Source organism: Eumetopias jubatus, unplaced genomic scaffold, assembly GCF_037043125.1.
Source record: "Eumetopias jubatus isolate StellerSeaLion01/CBP00866 unplaced genomic scaffold, mEumJub1_p1.0 scaffold_2, whole genome shotgun sequence".
Classification (NCBI taxonomy): Eukaryota; Metazoa; Chordata; class Mammalia; order Carnivora; family Otariidae; genus Eumetopias; species Eumetopias jubatus.
Window position 1 is genome coordinate 200,186,002 of NW_028274808.1, and position 23,391 is coordinate 200,209,392.

Consider the following 23,391-nt stretch of genomic DNA (forward strand, 5'->3'; position numbering starts at 1 on the left):
GGGCTCCCTGCTCAACAGGGAGTCTGCTGGAGAATCTCTCTCTCCCTCTCCCTCACCCCTCCCTCCCCACTCACATGTATTCTCTCAAAAAAAAAAAAAAAATCCTAAAAGTACTTGAAATCATAGCTCTGATAAAGTTTATTTTTCTGAAGAAGGAACACAAAGCGAACACTGTGTCATTGATCACCAGATTTCACAGCAAAGGGGGATAGTGTGCTTGGAACACATGGTGCTTTCAGCAGAGACCAGGTCTCAGGTACGCGGGCTCCCTGCCCCAGGACATCTCCCACAAACACCCTCTGCTCACAGGGACAGGGGACTCCGCTCCGGCTCAAGCTGGTGTCTTTGCCCCAAAGTGTGGTCCGCTCTCACTCACTCACCTACCCCAGGGATCCTGCTTGGAAATGACAGAGTTTCGAATCTAGCGGTGCAGACGGGACTTGGGAGGTGTCAGGGAGAGCGCCCCCCCCCCCTTCCCCAGAGGCCGCCAGCAGAAGTCTAGCAGCCGCTCACATGCAGGACATATCAGTACCCTTGGCATGCAGCCAGCCAAGCACGTCTGCAAATGGCAGCAGTATTCCAGGGGTTTTTAGTGGTGTGTTTCCCCTTTTGGTTTCCCTGGACCAAAGCCACATCTCCACGATCACCCAGAGCCCGCTGGGAATGATCAGGTGTCAATAAACAACGAGGATTTCCACTCACGGGGACGCCCGCCCACCAGGGCTTCGTGGCCTCTGCTTCTACACGCCCCCATCCACGGAGCCTCAGGGGCCAGCAGCCCGTGAGCTGGACTGTCCGCACAGGGAGCACAGCCGTGGGGCCCCCACGTCACTCACCAGCCTGGCCACCAGCTCATTCAGGTGCAGGCCATATTTGGCCACCACGGGCCGCAGCACTTCTGTGACGGGCTTGGTGGGCTTGGCCTTGAGTCCCACGGACCGGTTAATTGGAACCAGATCCAGCCTGGTTGGAGGAGGAGACACGTGAACAGAGTTGCTGCGGATACATACTTAGCTATTCCTCCTTGAGGGCACCACAATGCGGCGGCACCATGGGGTCACCAGGTCAGCGCCAGGTTACGGCTGTGGAGCACTTTCAGCATGAGAGGGAAGCCATGGGGGGACGGGGGGAGCTTCTCGAAGGTTTCCAGTGGGCTGTCACAGCCGGCAAAGAGTGCCCCCCACCCCAGCCGATGGCCAGCACTCTGCTGTCCCGCCTGCGCACCCCTGGGTGCAGCCCTATGGCAGCTGCGACACAGGACGGAGAGTGACCCCTTGGCTCCGTGGGTCCCTGGGGGCTGCGTGCAGCCGCTGCCACCCCCCACCCTGCTCATGAAGGGGGCGCCAGCCTTCCTTTCCCAGCCCAGCATGCAGGGCTCGCAGGGACACCGCCAGAGACAGCCACGTGGCCCGGAGACCTCAGGAAACCACAGGGGCGTTTTTCGTACCGAAACAAAGTACGCTTCTCTAGCCGCAGGTCCCGAGACTCCAAGATGCTACTGTCTTGATGCAGCACCAGAGGCTTTGCAATGCAGGAGAGAACAGAGACCAACGTCAGAGTGGGGGTGAGCCCGTGCCCCTGACACGCCCCCCGACCGCCCTGGGATGCACAGCTGGGTGGAGCAAATTGCGGCTTCAAAACCAGCTGCCCAGAGGAGGCTGAGCTGCAGAGAAGCAAACATTTGCATGCTGAGGGCTCCTGGCAGGGGGGCCAGGCTCCAGTGGCAGAGCCATCAGCCTGAGGGCCTCAACCAGCCCCAGCCTACGGCGACTGGGCAGGTTTAGCCGACCAGACCAACAGACCCGCCCTTCCCCCCACCCCTGCCCATGGGCAGGGCCCCAAGGGTCCACGCAGCCCCATACCTTGTCCCCGCCCACCAGGAAAAGGTCGACGGCAGCCCCGTTGATGCCATGTCGTTCGCAGAGTCCAGCCAGGACCTCTTTGATGGACAGCCCTGGCTTGACAACCACCACGCAAGACGTCCCATCAGGGAGCTGGATGCAGCAGGGCTTGGCAGCCTTGTCCCGCTCTGGCACCGAGGTCCTGCAGGCCTCCGGCTGGGGAGCCGGGAGACAAGTGTTACAGGCAGGTGCGCAGGGTGCTGGGGGAAGGGCTCTGGCGGGCTCGCGTGGGCCTCGGGAGGCTGTACGGTGCATCTCCCTGAGCCACACGCAGCTCCGTACTCGCAGAAACTCCGCGACAGATCTACACGGGGGCTGGGCACGAGAAGCCGACAAAGTTGTTGGGGCTTCTACAGTAACCCAGGAGAGAAGAGAGAAAGTCTGTCTGCACCTCCAGCCTTATCTTCCAATCTCTTGTGGAACCATTTCCAAGGGCCATATTTAAGGAGCTTTCGTGCTCAGAATAGGATGGGCCCTGCCGTGTTGTTTTCAGGGCTCTCGTCTTGGCCTCCCTGAGCTGGAAGCAGATGGAGTCATTCTGTGGAACCCACTCCTCCTGCCTCTCAGTCTGCGGCACTGGGGACCCACCAGGCAGGCTGGATCGCCCACAGAGGGCCTGGGGCCCAACCCAGGCGGGGAGGCCCCTCTGCTGCTTCTCCTGGCCTTTGCAGCCCCTCCTGCCAGAGCTCCCAGGACTGGAGGCCTCTCTGACAGGCACAGACTGTGGGCAGCACACTGGCCTGAGGGAGGGGCTAGGGCAGCTCAGACAAGGGCTCAGAGGCAGGAACATGCACCCGAGGGGATAAGGAACCCCCCCCCCCCGCCCCACGTAGACACCAGCCATCAGGTCAGGAGAAAACAGTGAGGGGTGGGATTGGTTTGTTATTGACCATCCCTACATTACTCAGTGCTCAGCATGGTAAGTGTGGGGAGGTCAGGGGCCGCGATCCTGCTTTAGCTGCTGGCAGAGGGCCCGCTCTGCCAGCGCCAGCGCTAGGCTGAGGCCTCGGGTGCCCTTTCCACCCAGAGGAGGCTCAACACCTCTGCCTGGGTGAGGACACGGCCCAGGTTCACCAAGTGCTCAGCAGTGAGACGCACCCGCAGGGTGGGGGAAGGTGGGCAGGGAGAGGCGGGGGGAAGGTGGGCAGGGAGAAGCGTCTGCATTATTCATCGACTAAGCCAGGAGCGCAGGAAATTGCTATTTAGTGCTCTGTCCCAGCACCAGGACCCACACTCAGATGTGGGGGCTCCTGATGGGCAGGGGGTGGACCAAGAGGCCATCCGGGGCCCCGTGTGTGCAGCAGACCTCTGGGTCTCTCCACGATGTCTCCTGTGGTCTCTGAGTTACAACAGCATCCCCTGGCTGCAGACGGCCCCCCCGCACACGTCCTTCCCATGTGTGACCTACCCCACCACTATCTCCTCCTGACAGTCTGGAAGTCTCTGCCACCCCAACTGCATTCCGGAAAACATAGTTTGTAGGTGGTAGGCTGAGGATAAAACAGGCCCAACTATTCCCTTCCCACGGATGCAGATGCAGGAATAAAGGGTCTTTGTTTTAAGCCAGAGTTTTGGGGTGGTTTGGCGGGCAGCCACGCCGAACTGACGCGTGGTTAAACCCCTCCAGCTTTAACTGATACACAGTGTAACTGAAGAAGGAATAATATGCTACATTGTCGCTTGACAATGACAAGTGACTAGGATGTTGGCAACAATTAGGGTTTCCAAACCTGGTATCAGACCACAGACAACAGCCAGCAGGCCCCTAACTGGAGACTGGGGCCACGCGGGTAGGGTGTGAGGGGAGGTGGAGCCCCCCGCCGCAGCCAGGCCCCCACTGGCAGAAGCACAAAACACAGGAAGGTTTGCGTTAGTAGGATATTCCAACTGTGAGACAAACGCAGAGCACCTGGCTTCAGAGCCTTCTGTTTGCTCTTAGTGGGAGTTCAAAACATGGCAAATGAATGAGAGCAAAAAGACATCCAGAGTAAATCCAGAAATATCTTTAGTACTCAAGGAGCAGTCCTCCCCCATCTGCCAAACGGGTGCCCACGCGGCCAGGAGCGCTAGGCTGGCAAGGGCCCCGGCCCAAGCCCCGCTCCCTGCATCCAACGCACGCATTTGTGGGGCTTTGTGAGCGTGGGCTCTGCATGACTGATGGGGATGGGGAGGTGGTGACTTACCAGGTCCAAGCTCCCCGTGGAGGACACGGAGCCCTGTGACTCACGGCGGCCCAGGCCTCCATTGGCGTGCAGGGGCTCTTGATGGGGAAACACAGTGACTCAGAAAACCAAACAGCACCAGCTCTACTTTTCCCCACTTACTGTCGCGTCTCCCAAACCCACCCTTCAGGCTGAGCAGACAAAGGACGTGGAGAAGCCTTTCCTAGGCACGGCCTCCCCTAGCGGACAGTCAGGCGCACCCCCTGGGCATAGCTAGATGGCGCGCTCTGCTCTGCCCTTGGCCATAGCCGGACTCTGGACCGGCTTCTGGGCCCAGATGAAAACATCCCAGCTGGTTACCGCACCTCTGCCCACGGCTCAACTCGCATCTTCCTACAAAGTCCTCAGGTGAGCCGACAACCATGCCCTTCACCACCGCCACCTGAACTCACTGCTATCTTTGGCTAAAGAGCATGAAAACTGACCCAGAGAGGTCCTTTGAGAACACGGGACCTGCTCCCCAGTCATGCCGCTGAGCCACAGCCGGCAGCTGCAGGCCCGGGAGTAAGGAGACAGCAGCCCCGGGTCCCACTGACCTTCTGAGCCACTGGCCCACTGTCCTGTCTCCCAGGTGCTCAGGGGTCCCTGCCCCCATCTAACAACTCGTCCCACCCCCACAGCGGTCTCTCACTGGTTGAATTCTGCAAGCCTGTCTGCCCGGCCTTTAGAAAGAACACTTGCATTAACCACCCACATCACGACCCAGGAGCACGGCCATCTGTAAAACGGGTACAAGAAGACAGAGTTGGCGGGCTGCTCTGAGGAGGGGATAAGGTGAATGCTATGCAGACCGCCTCACACAGCATCAGCCCTGTCCCAGGAGTGGCCACTGCCTCTCACCCGCAGGTGCTCCCTGTCTGTGCCCTCTCCATAAAGCCCCAAACTTGGGGACCACAGGCCTGGAGTCTGTGGGTTATTTCCTGGAAAACAATCCCTTTCTTGAGAATCCCTCAAGGAGAAAATCCTTCCGAGGCCTTTCCACCTCATGCTTTTTCATGCCTGGTGTCAGCAGCTGTTTCTCTCTGCCTTATCCAGAAAGTGCTCTCATTCCCTAGGACCCACCTCCCAGGATGAGCCTGTCCCTCCCACACCATCTTCTGAGCTACGCACAAGAAAGAAACCAAGGAAGAAAATATCTAGAACAGGTGACCTTTCAGATTTACAATAATAAGAAATTACAAAGGCTTGTGTAGCCCTACGCACACCTGGAAGAAAGCGTACCGGGGAAACCGAGAGGCAGTCCGGGTACACAGGTAGGACACTTGGATTTTTCTTCTCCTCCCAGTTTCTTTTCTTTTTTTTTTTTTTTTTTAAGATTTTATTTATTTACTTGACAGAGAGAGACACACAGCGAGAGAGGGAGCACAAGCAGGGGGAGTGGGATAGGGAGAAGCAGGCTTCCCGCGGAGCAGGGAGCCCGATGTGGGGCCCGATCCCAGGACCCTGAGATCACGACCCAAGCCGAAGGCAGACGCTCAACGACTGAGCCCCCCAGGCGCCCCTCTCCTCCCAGTTTCCTACAAGAGGCCAGGAGAGGGCGGGACGCGAGGCCCACCCCCGCAGGGCGCCCTGACCTGGAGGGGAGTGGTTGGCATGCACCCTCACCCCCCTTCTCAAAAGGCACTCAAGCTGCCCTGGCGCACTCTGGCTGGCCCGCCCCAAAGGGCCACGCCCGGGACACAGCACCGCGCTGCCCGCACCCGAGATGCGCCCTCCCGGCCCGGCCCCACCACCCCGCCTGCGCCCAAACGGGCCACCTCCCGGCCACCCATCTGCACCCCACGAACCGTTTGTGGGGTCACCGTGCTCCTTCTTCCTCTGGGACCGCCCGGTGCTCCTGGTCCTTGACCAAGAGAAGAAGGCTCCTTTCCTCTTCTTCTCGCTCTCCTCATCCCCCAGCTCCTCATTCAGGGACCTTCCTGATTTCGATTTCCCGCTCAGCTGCCGTCCAATGGAGACGTTAACATAACATGATTTCAACGCTACCCAAAGCGCGAGGGCGGCGGAACCCCCACCCCCGGCCACAGGCCCAGGGCGTCCCGGGGAGGCTGTGTTGTCCTGGGGGGGGAGCGCTGCACCCCAGCAGCCTCTGCTCTCCCTCCTCACGGGGCGGCTCCCCTCCCTGAGACGATGCGGCCGGAGCGCAGGTACCTTTTTTGGCGTGGACACACTGGAGTGCTCCGAGCTGACGCTGTGCTTGGAGGCTGGGCTGCTGGGGGCCTGCAGCGCATCGGGGAGCGAGCGGCCTTCCACCTCGGCCAGGATGCACTCCTGGTACAGCTGGGACTTGAGAAAGCGGGTGTAGCTGTCGAACTTCATCAGGTTGAAGATCTACAGAGCACATGCCACACGGTTTAGCTCCGGAAGCAGCTAGGAACGTGCAGTCCCGGAGAAGCTCTATTTTGTTAAGTAAGAACGAGACCCAGAGTAACCAGAGATTTGAAGGAAGCGAGAACCGCCTTGGAAATACTTCCCTCCATTTCCTCACATTATTCGTGTGATTTAGCAACAGAAGTCATCTCCGAGGGGGCCAGTGGGACCTGGGCTCTAAAACATATTAGGTCCCACATACCCTTTTAATCACAGTGACGTCCTAGAATTGAACAACTCCGCACCTACGTGCATGTGACATCCACGCATCTGTGACATCACACAAAGGAGAGGACACTGCAGCCTGCTCCCCGAGAGCCGGGTGGGTGACACGGGGCTCCTTCTGGCCACACCACACCCGTCGGCACCCCTCCTCTCTGTCTGGTGGCTGGCTCGCGAGCACGCTCTCCCACAAGGAGAGAACCCTGGCGAGGAGTCCCTGTGGGAAACTGAGGCACAGTCACCTGGAGCTGCTGCTCCTTGAACATGTCGGGGTGCGGAGCACTGAGAATGTCATCAGCCAGCTGGGCCTGGCTGTCGATGTTGACGGGAGTGGTGGCTTTGCTGCACAGGAACTTGCTGAAGATCTCGCGGGCCCTGTAGGAAAGCTGAAGGACACGTGTGTGAGCGGGGCACAGCCCCCCCCCCCCCGTGCACGGGTGCTGCTGGTGTCACTCCGTATTCCAAAGCCAGACACGGGGCCAGGCACTGGAGATGCGTTTTCTTAGGGCCCAATAAATATTTCTTGATTGAATAAATAAAAGTCCAAGCCAGTACAAAAGTTTTCACCAAATAGGCTCCTCCCTGGATTTTCTCAGTGGGCTATGAAACTGTTCGAGACTCAGGTGCTGCGTCCAGGGGGCGCCGTCCCGTGTTCAGCGCCTCACGCACTCAGCCCCAGCAAAGGGGGAGCTCAGTCCGTGCAGCACCGAGCGTGGCAAGCAGATAATAGGCCTCATGTGTGGCGGCTGGAGGACCACAGATGGCCTCGAGTGAGCTGCAGCATGGACCGGGACCGGCAGCGGGGGTCTTAGCGGCCGGCGCGTGTGGCGCGTGCAGTGAGGCCGTACAAATGGACATTGTGAGGGGCTCTTCTGTCTGGGGATCTCAGTCCCCCTCTCAACACACTGAGTGGCAGCACATGTGCTGATAAACGCCAAGGGCGTTTATACACACCATGTTCAGGCAACATTAAATACCACATATATTCAGAAACTTATCCTGAAAAAGAAGCGTTTAGAAATCATATGAGGACATTTTTATGTCGACCTCAAGCTGCACTAGACGCTAGCCCGTAGTGAGACCATCCCACGTTCCAGGCATGAACACACTTACCTCTTTTTTATCGTGTGCAGGTACATGGTTAAAGTATTCACAGGCCTGCCAGAATAAAATGTTCTCTTCACTGAATTCCTTCCTTAGGAAATCCTAACAAAAACACCATCAATGAATGCTTACACATGACCAGGCTGCTGCTGCATTCCCACTTCTTCCCTGTGTTCACCCTCGTGGATGCCAGGGGCTTATAAGCCCGTCTCCCTAACTCACCTGGGGCCACACACGACAGACTGCAAAGCCGCATGCACTTTAAGGACCGCTGTGGGCTCCCAAGGGCATGGCGCCCCTTCCCCCTAGCCGGACGCGCCACATGTAGCCGGCCTCCCAGCGTTTACCAGAAGCTCCCGTGCCCCTTGCTGCGGGGAGACCCCTGACGCAGAGCCAAGGCCAGGCCAGGCAGACGCCCCCCAAGCCCCTTGGCCTCGAGTGTGCCAAGCAGGTGGGCAGGGGGGACCCCCTCGGGAGGGCGCCACGGTGACAGCGCCACCTCCGTCCTCGGGGTCGGAGCCCCGGGGTCCTGCTTGAGGAGCCCCCGCAGAGGGTGCACACGCCCCCACCCCCGGCCCCGCCACGCCCCCTTACTCACAGAGAAGTACCGAACCCCGAGAGGGTCCTGCAGGAGGCGCTCAAACGACACGGCCCAGCTGGCGGCTCTCCTCTCTCGCAGGCGCCGGCAGCTCTGCACGCTCGGGAGGCTGGCATTGCTGCTCAGACTGTGGTGGCTCACGCAGTCCTTCAGGTCAGCGCCAGTCAGCTCTGCGGGACCAGCACACACCTCACCTGCACGGGTGTCCTCCTCACCTGCCCAGCAGGGCCTGGCCAGCCTTCTTGGGGGGTGGCGGGGGCTCTCCCCGACGTGCCTTCCCTAAAACATGCACTCAGCCAACGGTCCGCACCGAGCGCCTGCAACACGCCCGGCGCTGTTCTAGGGACAGGGAACGTGGCGTGGAACACAACCAACCCCAGTCCTCACACAGCCACACACGCACGCACACGGAGCAGGGAGAGCAGCGACCGCAACCACACGCCCCAAGTCCGTGGCTGAGCGCACGCTGCGCACACAACGGGGCTCCCAGGTGATCCCACGCGTGAGGCTCGGGAGGCACCGGGTCCCCGTGGGGTGAGCAGAGGGAAAGGGGCACAGACGGGGTGTCCAGGACCTGGGGCGGCGCTCTGCGTCTGGAGGGAACGTCTGCCATGTGAAAGCACGCAGTCACACGTGTGCCCTGTTGTGGCATAACGTCCAAATGTCCTATTTAACCACACGTGTTGTGACAACTCATTAGAGGCCACCCCAGAGCAGAAAACATGACACATGCCACAGAAGGCTGGCTCCCAAGCATCTACAAAATAGCCCCAAATAGCATGAGTTTCTTTGTCTTTTAGGCGAGCTCCCAAATAATCCACTCCCTTCACAAAGGGAAGGGGAGGTGCTCGGGGAGCCCCGTGTCACCGTCTCCCACTTCGTGTGAGCAGCATGCTAGGGCTCCTGGTCCCCACATGGGCAGGCCTGGTCGGTGAAACCCAAGGGAAGGACCCAGGCCGGCCGGGAGCAGGACCGGACAAACATTCTGCCGTGGACGCGTCTCGTTCTATACGAACAGCGCGTCCCACAGGGCTGTTCCCTCTGCGGGCCCTAACACCAAGGAGACTGAGGACTGAGCCACGGCCCACCGGCCACAGAGGACACAGGACAGAAAAATCCCTAACCCATGTGGGTGTGAGGCTTGGAGGAGCAAAGCTAACTAATGAAACAGGGCTCGTTTGCTACCTCCTGGGCTCCTGTCCGCCGCCGCACACAGGCGGCCATCAGGGCTGGTGGTGGGAAGGAGCCCAGGGGACTAGTTGGTCAGCTTGAGCTCTAGGCCAACTGGAAATGCATCTTCTTAGTGAGGAGGGGCCAGCAGTGGCAGAAATGAGGACCAGCGAGGCAGCGTGAGGCCCTGCTACCCTTTAGGCTGACGCCCACCCATGGTTGTGCAGAGAGAGCAGTGGACAGAGGCCTGGCCTGTGGCCACCATGCCCCCAACCAGGCCACGGCACAGCCCTGCTAACCCAGAGAACAGAGGGCCAAGAAAGCAGAACCCAGGTTTTGGTCAAAGGGAACCCATGTGGTAACTAGAAGCTACTTGGGCAGGAATCATTCAAAGCTGAAAAAGCATTTAGATTGGAAAAGAAAAGAAAAATAGAAAGTCAAAAAGTAATCTAATATTATACTGCTATAGAAGAAAGTTTAAATAAGATTCAGAAGATGAAACAAGATGAGAGAAGGACAATTTTAATTTTCTTTGTATCTCAGTAGAATCCACCATGCGGTACATGTCACTTCTGAGATGAAAGCCTTGTGGTAGAATCTGCCACCACTACTCACCGAGGACTGCAGGGGAAGGCCCCAGCCCAGAGCTCGTTGGCAAGACGCCAAGCTCACCACATGGCACAGACCCCCCCGCTGCTAAACACTGAGCACAGCACGACCAGCCGCGAGGGGCGTGAGGGGCGTGAGCACGGCCCTCTGAGAACCCAGCAACTCCACCATCACGTGGACGGACCACCTAGAATCTCCTTGCTACACGATCCCCACGTGCAGAAGCCGCCGAGCAAGAGCGATCCGCTTCACACTCACACACACCCTCGCTCTCTCTGATTTGTGTCCAGTAACCGTGGCAATGAGGGGCAGAGCCCCACAGATGTTAATTCTCCCTAAATGAACATGTAATCCCAACAGATTTCCCAATAGATGTTTTATTAGAACCAGATGAGCGGGGTGTAAAAGTTCACGTGGAAAACTAAACGTGAAATGCTGGGAAAACAAACCAAACCAGAGCCAGGAGGCAGGGCCAACCCCACCTGGCGCCACACCACAGCCATGTCCCCACTGGGCAGGGGGGCAGCATGGACACGTGGCTGGGACAGAAGGCCACTTGGTGTGGGGACAACTGGAAAACCACCTGAGAGATGATCAAGTCGGGTCCCCTGGGGCACGCTGAAATAAATCTCACCCGGACTGAGGGTTTCAATGTAAGAGCATCAGATTAGAGAAACTCTGGAAGGGAAGACGCAAGCCCAGAGCCGTGAGGGACGAGACAGATAAACAGACGACACCGAACTGGGAGGGCAGGGCTGGCGGGGCAGGCGGGGAGGGGTGCGGGGGTCAAAGGTACGTGCTTCCGGTCACAAGACAAACAAGCCCTGGGACGTGGTGAGCACAGCACAGTGTGGCAGGGCGAGCCGGGGAAGAGAGCAGGTCGGGAAAGTTCCCAAGAAGAAAACCGCACGTGCACGTGTGTGTGTGTGTGTGTGTGTGTGGTGAATACGCGACACCGAGCCACCGTGTCGTACACCTGCGGCCCACATAACGTCACCTGTCAACTGTACCTCGGTGAAAAATAAAAAATGAAATAAAAGTTTAAAAACACCATAAGCAAAAAAGACAAAGCATGGGGAAATACAATCCATCACACAGACGGAGGACTCACTTTCTTTGTATTTAGGAGCAGCTATACATCACTAAGAAGAAGATCCGGAAACCAAAGACAACCGGAAGAACGGTGTGGCCGCTCACTGAGTGGGGGCTTGAGATAATTTTCAAAACACACTGTTAAGTATGAGCCCCAAAGCATTCTTCCTCCAGCCCTTTTTTCCTTGAGACAATAAAGGCTGAACTGAGAACTGAACAGAAGGTAACTGGCCTCAGAGGAACTGGGAAAGATGAGGGGCCAGATGTGCAAAGGCCCTGGGGCAGAAGAGGCATGGCTCAGAGCCAGTGTGTCTGGGCTTAGGGGGAAATGGTGGGCCAAGGAGCACAGACTGGACCCTGGGGGCAGGGAAGAGTAAGGGAAGGTCAAGAAGACACTCCTTCACGGGTCCATCGGCCTGGCTGAGTGACAGGGCAGCCCGAGCTCTGCCCACAGGAGGGTGCAGGCGGTTGGGGCTGTGAGGGCAGGCGGGCACACAGGAAGACCGGCTGCAAACTGCAGACGCAGCAGCTGGACCCCATCAAGGGTGGTGGCGCTTTCTGGTGTCCTGGCGTCTGGATTCCAAATGAGCAGCCGGCAGAGTGATTTGGAACACCTACCACCCTCACTCCCAGGGCACACGGGGCAGCGGCGAGGAGGGGCACCTGGCACCCCACCCTGGGCAGGTGCTGTGGGCCGCGGTGCGAGCGTGTGAGTGGATGAGGGAGGACGCGGCACAACAGAACTTGGAGGTGAAAAGTGACCCATCTGTTGACTGAGCTCATTTTTATGAAACGTGGCAAATACTAATTTTTTTTTAAGACTCACAGATCAACAACTGACACTTTAAAAGTCCAGGAGAAAGGCACTTTAAAATTGAGTTAGGACATTCCTGATGCCCCCCCACCCTGCACGCCGTGCCGCCCCCAGACCTTGGGGTCCCCAGTGTTGACAGTCCGGCGGGAGGCAGGCCGAGACGCACGCCGACCCGCGCAGACACAGGCGCAGGAGATGAAGGGGAGAGTCCCCGTGGCCGCAAACCCACTCATCCTGAAGGCTCACGGGCCCCAGGGGCTGGCTCTCCCGGGCCCCGCAGAGTCGGGGAGAGTCATCTTGCCGCCAGGCTCCCTGCACCGCGGGAGGAAAAGCTGAGGCTCCTTCCCACGGTCTCCTTTTGTTCCCTTCTGTTTTGTTTCTCATTGAAACCATCAGAACGCCCGCTGGGCCTCAAGTCCAGCGCCAGTGGAGCTCAGAGGGGGAACATGGGAGACAAGGGCCCTGAAGGAGCTGCTCCCCGACCCCCGCGGGGCAGGCCACACACTGTCTGAGGCCGCGGACTCGGCCATTTCCCTCCCGACAGCCGGATTTCAAGGAACATGCACAGTCTTCAAAGTGGGGAAATCACAGACAATTGCTGGCTGCACAAAGCACGTCAATCCCGAGCTCTCCTAACCAGAAGGTCTCCTAGCAACTTTGACCGAAGGCACGTGGTGGGTGCCAGGGCCCTGGGCGGGGGGCGGGGGGCGGGGAGCGGGTGCTGCTCAAGTGGGCTTCAAATCCCAGCACCTGCCACGTGTCCGTACCACTCAGGGGCCGGCACCTCGCTCTTGATACCCACCGTCGAAGTCTGAATTTCCTAATTCCACCTTCAGACTCGCTCTGGAATTGTTCTCCAGCAGAGACAATAGTGCACATTTGAGAAAGAACTGATCCTGAGGGCCAGGGCCAGACGGGAGAAGGAAACGAGAAGGGCCAGTGCATCCACCCCACTGCCTGGGCCTCTTGCCTGCTCTGAGCAAGGAGAAAACAGCAGTTCTGCCGAGGATGCCCACCGTCCCGAGCGAGAGCATCATGCTAGAGAACAGCCCCTGCACTTGGTTTCTTTTGCTTCTTTTCTCTTTCAATTGGCCAGCTTGAGTCAAAGAAACGCTTTCCCGGCGAGAAAGTTTTTAAAGTCCGTTTTGGATTTGCTTGAAAACTAGAAAAGCCACCACCTTTATACTGGCTGGATAAACATGCACATTACGTGTTAGAAATGATGTCGACAATGCCTGGGATTACAATTTTATAGCTAATTCCGCACCACAAAGCTTTAGCCCATTACCTCACTGGAACATCCCGTCCAAACCATCATCTCAAACCCCTTAAACATGGAAATCACAACTCGAGGTCAGGATCCTGGGCTACTTGCCCCCAGCCGCCTGAGCCCCCTGAGCAAACATACCTGCAGCCTGCTCAGGTCAGCCAGCCCCCGACAAGCACGACAAGGCGCACAGACCACGAGGGACTTTACCTGGGTAAAGCTGATAAGAGCCACTGTGATGCCACTTAACCAAATACTTCCAACCATTCACCGCAAACCACCCCTCTGAATCCATACCAGGGTCAGCCGGCACAGCCCCCAGGGCCCCAGGCAAAGGCTTGGGCCACACACAGAGACATTGTTCCCAGCTCACGCTCCCCAAGGAGGCCAGTTAGCACACTCCCCGGCGACCTGGGTCCACAGGCCAGGCCGATAGAGGCGACGCTCCCCCTTCGGGCTCACGCAGAGGAAACCAATAGTCTATTCAACACAGAGCATCACAGGGGCTTCATGCATAATTCACGGTGAGACCTTTAGCCACTGCTGCTCACGGAACTTGAATTATTTAGTCGGGCAGAGCTCAGCTAGAGAAGCTGCGCGCTGGAGGCACGAGCGCCCAAGGGGAAGCCTCCTTCAGAGCTTCGCCACAGGCTGCCAGCCCAAGGCAGTGCGCTTTCTGTGAAACTGCCAGTGGGAAAGGAAAAAAATAAATCCCCGTAGCTTTTTACGACAATTCTGAGGCTTTTAAACTTGGATTTCCTGATGTAGCTGAAAACTTTTCTAAATCCCATAAACACAAAGGCCTGTCTTTTCAAAATGAGAACGGAGAGTTCACCCAAAACTGCAGGGTGTCAGGAACAAGTATTGAGTTGGGTCATAAAGCAGCGCATTTTTAGCAGAAGCATGGAAGCTTTCTTTTCAAAACCTGCAGGGGGCGGGACCGGCTCTGGCTGAGGTCTGCAGCCCCCACGGGGACCCGGTTCTCCTGCGGTTCTCCTGCACAGGTGTTCGGTGGCTCCTGACAATTCCAGGAGGACGGAGAGATGAAGCGTGGCCCCTGCTGGTCCTGCTTCCCCATCAACGTCCTTTCTGGCCTCACATTTCTGAAGCACACGAAGACACCCCACAACCACTCGCGGGGCGGCAGCAGTGTGTAGGAGCGGGCTCTGCTTCTTCCTGGCCACAGGGTCTCCAGGCCCCCCCACCCCGCCCCGTGCACAAGGCCAGAGCAGGGGAAGAGGCCCATGTCACTGGAGCCACGGCTGGTGCGGCTCCGGAAGGCGGAGCCCTCAGGGCAGCTGAGTTAGATGGGGAGGCACAGGGGGCTGAACCAGCAGGTGCATGCAAACCCTCACCTGCACTAAAACCGCCCCTTTCTGAAGGCTCTAAGTGCCGTCTTCTGGGGGCAACTTTTTATTTGCATATACTCTCAAACTTGCAGAAAGGTGACAAGAATAGTAAAAGGAACTCCCACACACCCTCTACCCAGATTCACCAGACAGCTACCTACACTCTGCCCTATTTGCTAGATCATCCTGTCTCTCCCCCTCCCTCCCATCCTTCTCTAGACACACACACGCATGCACACGCACACACGCGCACGCACACGCGCACGCAGACGCGCACACGCACGTTCCAAGCTGTTGGAGATTTAGCTGCACACGATGGCCCTCTTTGCCCCTAAGTCCTTCAGTGTGCATTTCCGAAGAACGAGGACACTCTCCTCCACAAACGCAGCACAATGACCAAACTTGGGAAAAGTACCACAGTCCGTATTCCAATGTCATCAACAATGTCCTTTCTAGCTATTTCCGCAGCTCAGCCCAGGATCAAATTCAGCTCACATAGCTGTCATGTCTCTCTGAAAACTCCCAGCCTTTGTGTTTCCAGACCTCCACCCTGGCCATTACTTTGCAGACTGCCCCTCAGTGTGGGCTGTCTGATGTTTCCTCGTGATTTGGCAGGAATCCTCAGGCAGTGACGTATGTCCTTCTAGACACCTCTCATTAGGAAGCACAGGATGTCAGTTTATTGCAACCCTGGTGATGTTTGGGTGGGGCATCTTCTTCCTCCACCACAGGGCTGCTGTCTCCTGGGAGGGGCAACGGGTGACTCTGGTCCCCCATCCGGCACGTGGCCACCACCCTCCTCCACTTCCGGTCAGAAGTCCACTGTAAGGAAGAGCTTTCCTTTCTTCCCCATTTTTTACAAATCCATTTATCTAGATGAGCAGGCACTCGGTGGGGTTTTATTTTATTCAGTGGCTTATAATCCATAAATGTCTGGGTTTTTTCTTCTCCCTTTCTTGTATGCTCTGCCTCCCGTGGCGCTGGCCCCTGTGTCCTTCCGGTGAGCCTGCACGCGCACTGGGTGTCTCCTGATTTTCAAGTGCCCTTTCATTGCTCCAGACCAGCAAGTAAGGTGTGGTGTCAGGGACAGCTGGTTCCTTTTACTGAAGCGTGGTATTTGGGCACCAAGATCTGCACATGAGGGGTGCTTGCTGCCACTGGCCGGTCTCACTGCTTCCAGAACTTTCCAGCGGACAGAGCTAGGAAATAGATTCACATGCGTGCACACAGCCACACGAGCATCTCCACATTTATCTGTACATCTACTAGAACCATGAGTTCACACTGACACCTCCAACTCCAACCCAACCCCGAGCACATTCTCCTTTCCTATAACTCCCTCCCCAACCGTGGGGAACTGGGCTCCCATTGCCCTGGGTTGTATCTGCTCATTTGCTCAAGCCCAGAATACACCTGAACTCTCTACAAGATCATTTAAGAACAGCTAACCCATAGCACTGCAAAAAATAAACCTACTAACTGCGGTCAATCTTTCTTTGTAATTCTTTTTTAGATAAAATATACACAGAGTCAAATGCACAGTCTTAGGTATAGGACTCAGTGAGGTTAGACACCCCGCAATTCGCATGGAAGCTCGGGGGCGCCGAGACACATGGGCCCAGACAGGGGAACTCTACATTCTGAGCCTTTCCTCAGTCAGTACTAGAAGTCTGATTTCTCACTGTTCTGGAAAAGCAGAGCAAGACACACTCTCCACGTCTGAAATGACACAAGTCCTTCTGGAGAAGGAAATGCCAAACAGATGGGGTAAAATGCTGCAGGAGCTCACGAGGCCACGGGAGTGGGCAGAACAGTAACCGAAAAGGGTCAGTGTGGGAAGTGTGAGGCGACAAGCGGAGACGGGTGCATCTTGTCGCTTGTCACACTGAATTTTCAGGATTCTGGTCTCAGAGCCATCCACTAACGACCACAAGTGACTGAAGGTGGCATCCGACCACAGGGAGCCTCCGGGACTCCCCAAAAGGGCACATGGGACATTTTTCAAAGATGAGCCATCATCAAATTCATTTATTACACTGGTTTAGACCTTAAAAATGTGCCTTATTCACTTACTAGTTAATTCTTCGTGAAATTAATTTATTTCATTCCACTGAGTAAAACACATATACTTTATGAAAGCGATGTCCTTTTATCCTTGCGCCAAGGGCCACATAGGAAGTGTAATTCTCCCAGTTGCAGCCCGCCCTGTCCACAGGACACGGCCCGATGCAGAAGCCCAAGGACCCCAAATTTGAGCTCCACCAGGAAGACTCAAAATGCTGCTAACCCCTCCCCACAGCCGAGGTAGGGCCACCCACACAGAATACTAAAGGCACAGCGACGGGCCCTGGGCCTACACTGACACGGGGCAGGGGAAGACAGGGCAGGGGCACTTTCCCCAACAGACCCGGGGCATGCGGTGCTGGCCCTCAAGAAATGAAAAGGATCGAGCACACACAACCCTAAAGGATGTTTGCGGCAGGCAACGTCCTTCCCAGAGACAGCGCTCAGGGACCACTCCTATGAGCAGAAGGTGAGACAAAGGAAAAGACCGACTTTACATGGCAGGTATACACAGTGCAGCCATAATCTGTGCCTTTCTGGGGGCAGCTATGGAGTCACAGAGTTTTAATGAAGATGGTAGGGTAGACAGAAAACTAAACACAATGGAATATCTGTGCCTCTTCTATGGCTTCCAAAGAAAACAATCATGTTTAAAAAGTCATTTGTCCAAAACTAAGTTCCAAAAATCTGGTCCCCATGCCGGTCCCCTGTTCCCTGGGAGCCTTCAGCCCCGCCGGCCCAGAGAAAGCTGGTGTTCACCTGCTCTTCCTCCACCGGCAGGGGGCTGCAAGGCTCCCGGGACTGCAGCCAGCAGACTGTTTCTCCAGCGGGTGGTACTAAAGCCTGGGGTGCCCACCTCGCAGGCTGGCCGCGGGGATCTGTCAAGCCTGACTCTTCTGTGGAATAAGCAGATGATCGGAGCTCTGCTATCCGGGGAGCCCATTCTCCATGTTTTCTTCCTAAAACTGGGTGGGGACATTTAAGATGAATGGGAGGTAAATGGGCCACCTCTGGTTCTCATTTGATAGATATTTGTTGGAGGTCAAAGCTCTGTCCTAGGAGTAGGAGTCTCTAGCCCAGCTCCCCCTGGCACAAGTGTGGTGGCTCACAGCGTGGGTTCTGGAGTCACGCTGCCTGGTTGAATGAGAGCCCCAGTCTTCCCAGCTGGGCAAGGGACTCACCCTTCTGTAAAACTGTGGTAAAAGTCATGTACCGACTTCACGGGGATACCGTGAGTCCCCTCCTTACTCAGTACTGTGACAAATACTGCCAGGCTCATAGGAGGCATTCAGTAACATCGGTTGAGTAAGTGGGTCATGTATCCCAAATACACGAGCCAATGATGAGGTACAGGTAAAAAGGTACATAACTTGAAATTATATGTATCTTGCGGTTTTAATGTATAATTCATGAAATATTTTCTCCTTAAAAAAATTTAAACATAAATCTAAAATTTCTATTATCATTACCTAAAATCCCTGCCCTATCTTCCATCTCCAGAGAAAACCCATCTTATTAATTTGGTGTTGATCTTTCCAGATATGTTTTAATGCTTTTACCAACATATAATATGTTCCCATAGAAACAACGTGTATTGTTTAGGAAAGCTACTAATTTTTATCTTTCTGAATTCTATTAGTTCTGAAAGTCCTGGCCATCCGATTGATATGCTTTGGGTTTTCTATTTCGATGCCAATAACATTCAAGAATAATGATAATTTGGTTTCCTCCTCTCCAAGCTTTTTGAACGTATTTCTTTTTCTTGCCTTATACTGTTGGCCAGAATTCCCGATACAATGTTACATAGTTGCTAAGACAGGGAACATCCTTGCCTTATTCCTGGCTCTAATGAGAATGCTTCTAATGTTTAACCATCAAGTATAACTTTTAAAAATCAGAGCGGGCAATTCTATCAGGTACTCCTTTAGCCTCTATTACGATAATCATATGGTTTTACTCTATTAACACAGCATAATCCGTCTATATGCCTGTGATATTCCACTACCAAATGTAAGTCCCATGGAGTCAGGGACCCTGTTTTGTTCGCAAATGTATCTCCAGTGCCCAAAACAGATTTTAGAAGAAAGCTGGAGAAAGTAGGAGCTCAAAATATAATTGCTAAATGAATAAATGGTTCATTAGTTTCTGGTTTATTATTTCCTTAATCTTAATTTGCACTTATTTTTCTGTTCTGTTTTCCTACCTTCTTATGTTGAAAGCTTAGCTCCTGTATTTTCTAACTGTTCACTTTTATAATATATACATTTAATGCTATAAAATTTTCTCCGGAAACCACTTTGGCTACATCCCATGGTGTTAATATGTAGCACTATAATTGGGAAGCAGTTCTAAATTGTATTGTAATTTCCAGTTTAATTTTCTCCCTGACCCACAGATTATTTAGAAGTATAGCTTTGAACTTTCCAATGTGTGAATTATTTTTTGTTGTCTTTTTTGTGATTGACATCTATTTAATTACACTGCTGTGAGTAAATGTGCTCTGTATGCCATAAATATTTTTAAAATCTGTAACAAATCCATCTGTGGCATAGGTAATAGTCAACTATAGTCAACACCTCTGGAAAAAAGTATATTCTCTATTGGGTATAAAGTTCTATATACACTTGTTAGATTTTATGTTTCCATTTATTTACCAGCTCGATCTCCTAGTTTCTGAAAAAGGTATATCACAGTCTCTCCCCAGGAGTACGTGTCCACGTATATTGTGGTCCCATCTAAGTTTGCTTTGTAAATGAGATGCTCTATTTTTGGTGCACAGAGCTTCTCTTCTTACATTTTTTTTCACTATGTGTTATTCTGTCCAAGATTCGTATATTCGCATACCAGTTTTTCTTTCTTAGTATCTGCCTGTTATATCCTCTTTCATTTAAGTATTTCAATCTGCCAGGGCTGTTTGTTTTAAAATTGGACTCGCAACAATCTAAGTAGAGAGTTTGTGCCGTTTGATGTTTTTCTCTTCCCATCGATCTTGAAATCTTCTTCAGGACCTGTCCTGGGCTCCTTCTCTGCCCAGTCCCTCTGGGCAGCTGTACCTGCTTCCAGCGGTCAGTTAGACCAAATGCAATCAGAGCAACAACAGCGACACTAAGAGCAGTAGCTGGGTTGCCGCAGCTCGTGATGACGTGCCAGGTGCTGCTCGCAGGGCGCCACGTGCATTAACTCTGTGAGCTCGGTCCCAGGACCCCACTGTGCAGATGGGAGCGCTGAGGCACACACCGCCAGGGGCAGAGGTGGGATGTGGCCTCACTGTGCGCCCCGCTGCCTCTCACACTCCAGCCCCCACTCATCCTGAAGGTTTGAGACTTGCCTTTTCTGCACCATCTCTAATTCTTCAAGCTTACCCAGGCATTCAATTCCACTGATACACTGATGACTCCTGAAATTTCTGCATTCTATATCTGTTTATCTAACTGTCTACACAACACCTCCCCGTGGACATTGAGCGAGCATCTCGAAAACCCCAGGTCCAAAGCAGAACTCTTGTTATTGCCTCCCTGTCTGTTTCTCCCCACCCTACTCCTTCCCACCCCTGCAAATACCACGATCATCCCCTAGGTGCCAAAGCGAAAACCCAGAGGTCGGCTTGGGGACCCTGTCTCCTCACCCCACGCGTCCCCCGTGCACACAGGCGTTCTCTCTCAGGTTCCCCGCTGCCCCTAGCTGCCCCTTCTTGTCTTCTCCTGACTCCCCCTGTCTCTCCAAACCCATACTAGGGCTAAGCTCAATTCATGTTTCAGGCTCAGCTTTGCTCGGCCATGCCGACCCCTGGCTGGGTCAGGCCCCACACCTTTGCCACTCCAAACAACATCACGCCTGACCACGGCCCACCAGCTACCCACAGGCAGGCATGGTCTTTGCACTGGCTTCTCTCTCATGTGATGGGTCACCTTATACACAAATCCTCAAAAAGTCTCATATGTTGCAGGCTTCTCCCTCACCTTATTTTGGACAATGGAATCTATTTGAGGGTGACACATTAGCCTGAAATCATCTCAATTAATCCTGGTTTTAGATATTTATGGAGATCAGTCACCTAAAAGAAACAGTTAGTTAAAAGACAAATAAACCAAGCCAGATTTAGTATTTATTCCTGGGGAATGACCTCAAGATTTTTATAGAGCAAGGCAGTAAGCAGCTACATAACCAAGATCACAAAACAGATTTTTACACCCAACAGTCTTAATGTCAATGGCTGTTTGTGGCTTTATAATAACATTTCCAGAGAAAGCATCACTCTGAAGTGCTATATCTCGACCAGCTGAGACAGAAGCAGAGATGACTGGAGGACGGTCAGGGACACAACACTGGCTCTGAGATGCACGAGCAAATGCACGGGGCCTGGAAGAGCAGGAGCGGTCCTGAAGGCACACAAAGCTGAGACTACACCACAGATCTCATAGCGCACCAAGAGTGAGAGTAATTACAGCATGAAGTGTCGACCCAATGACAGACAAAGAGGCCAATGGAACAAAAGACAGAGGCCAGAAACAGACCTGCAAATATATGATTACCTGATAAAAGTGCTGCTTCAATTCAGTGAGGAGAGGATCGGCGTTTGCGACACCTGGGTCCAGGCCAGCTGAACCTCAGGCGGGACAGACGAGTCTTGTCCCCTGACTCACACTGTGCCCAAGAAACTGCTTCCAGATGATCTGAGATTTCATAGGGAAACACTAAAACAATGGCTTTACCTTCACGGTCATGGGACCGTAGAAGATACCACTAGCGGAGTGAACAGGTGAGCCACAGAGGGGCTTACCTGTACACACAAAGTCAAGACAAGCTGATTTCTAGGATATACTTTTTAAATTTTCTACAAATCAACTAGAAAAGAGAGACGATCTGATAGAAAAATGAGCAAAAGTCTTGCACAGGCACTTCACAAAGAGGATATCCAAGGGACCAAAAACGCAAAAGGTGCTCAGTCCCCTGGTCATCAGGGAACTGCAATCGCAAACCACGCCCCAATGCCCCACATTCCCTACTGGATGGCTAAAAAGCAAAGGGACAGTGTGAAGTGCGGAGAGGATGTGACCCCATACGTGCTGGTTGGTGCACACACAGTGGAACCGTTCTGGAACGCTGTATTTACGCCAGCACGGAGCTGCCTGTCCCAGCAGCAGGGCTCGTGGATGCCCACCGTGGGTCCCGCACGGGCATATGACAGCACGCCACCAGCGACGGCCAGCAGTCAAAACCCACTCAAGTGTCAGCAGCAGTCCCGTGGACTCATGGCCACGGCCATGGAAATGAACGGTTATTGATACGCACAACATGTATAAAACTCATAAGCCTCAATGAGAGGACAGCAGCTGGACGCCGAGGAGGGTGTGTGGCATGAGCGCATTGTGTTCAAGTTCAAAAATAGACAAACTGAGCGAAGGTGTCAGCAGTCAGGCTAGTGGTCTGCTTTGGGGTCAGGGACTGGAAAGGGGTACAAGGGGCTTCTGGGGGCTGGTAACACAGCGTGTTCACGTTGTGGAAAGTCCTCAGGCCACTTGTCGCTGGTGTGTGTCTACTTGCAGTGTATGGCTTATTCCCCAAGAACAAGTCTTCATGGCTCGAAGAACAGTTGTAACAAAAACACATCTGAGGTGTCTGAATGAAATACCCTGAAACGTGAGAACAGAAGAAAGAACAGCCTTTCCAAATTAGTATCACGGAATGTAAAACATAACTTTGTAGAATGAAATCAATTATTCTATTAGACTGTTATCGACATCCCTTTCTAGAGTTGTTACCTACCGTTTCTATATTCAAATCAGCCAGGATTGAGTTTTGGGCCTTGTCGTTAGGAACAAAAAGGGGGAGCTGTCATAAGTGAGGACTGTCCCATGTGTGTTCCAAGTGGATGTGTCAGCTGAGGGGGGGCAGGTAACTATGCATCTGCGCTCTTGCATTTCGCCAGCAGCGGGGACAGTGACTGGCATGCACAATCTGCTGGAGGGAACAGTGGTGTGCCTGCAAAGAGCCCGGGCCTGAGAATGGAGAGGCCACGTGTGAGGAAAGCGGGCAGAGAGGGCCGAGGGCGCACTGCGCGTGGGGCTGGGGCTCTGGTTCCTCACCTCCTTCCAGCCGCCAGCAGGATAGACGCAGGGAGCCTGGCCAAACCCAACCTGGGGCCGACCCCTTCCTCCCAGATTCTAGCCATTTCTCCACAGGTCAGTCACTGCTGTGTCAGTGAGCTGGAGTGCAATAACGGGGACTAACTCCAAGGGTTGTCTTTATAAACCTGAGGAAAGAGGACGTATGTCAAGGCTGTCAGACTTAGCGACCCTTCAAACATGCATGAGAGCTTTTCAGTACCCAAGAACTGGGACAAGTGAGGCTCACACAAATCCGCTTCTGGTGGTAGCAATGCGCTGAGCACGGGTACACCTGAGCTGAAGCTACAGGACAACCCGTGACGGGCCTCCTGTCCACATGTAGTTAGTGGGCAAGTGCGTGCGCTGCTGTCAGACCGCGAGGGTCAGATGCCCTGCCCCTCTGACCTGCGAGGCTGTCGACCTGCAGACTGGGAGCCGCCTGCTCACAGGGAGGACTGCATGGGTTCAAGCATGGGAAGCACCCAGGAGAGCCCCTCCTACC

The 23,391-nt window shown here is 54.4% G+C and overlaps 1 protein-coding gene across 2 annotated transcripts in view; it reads right to left on the reverse strand.

Moving 5' to 3' along the window:
- Window positions 1-23,391, reverse strand: part of RGS12 (regulator of G protein signaling 12) — a 110,372-nt gene that overhangs the window by 14,022 nt on the left and 72,959 nt on the right. For both annotated transcript variants that reach the window (XM_028089402.2, XM_028089416.2), the window contains exons 5-13: window positions 8,418-8,587; window positions 7,829-7,921; window positions 6,958-7,101; window positions 6,275-6,454; window positions 5,911-6,064; window positions 4,085-4,161; window positions 1,863-2,057; window positions 1,448-1,521; window positions 837-963 (exon numbers count right to left, since the gene is read on the reverse strand). In XM_028089402.2, coding sequence (XP_027945203.1) covers window positions 837-963; window positions 1,448-1,521; window positions 1,863-2,057; window positions 4,085-4,161; window positions 5,911-6,064; window positions 6,275-6,454; window positions 6,958-7,101; window positions 7,829-7,921; window positions 8,418-8,587 — 1,214 coding nt within the window. The remainder of the gene's footprint in view (window positions 1-836; window positions 964-1,447; window positions 1,522-1,862; window positions 2,058-4,084; window positions 4,162-5,910; window positions 6,065-6,274; window positions 6,455-6,957; window positions 7,102-7,828; window positions 7,922-8,417; window positions 8,588-23,391) is intronic.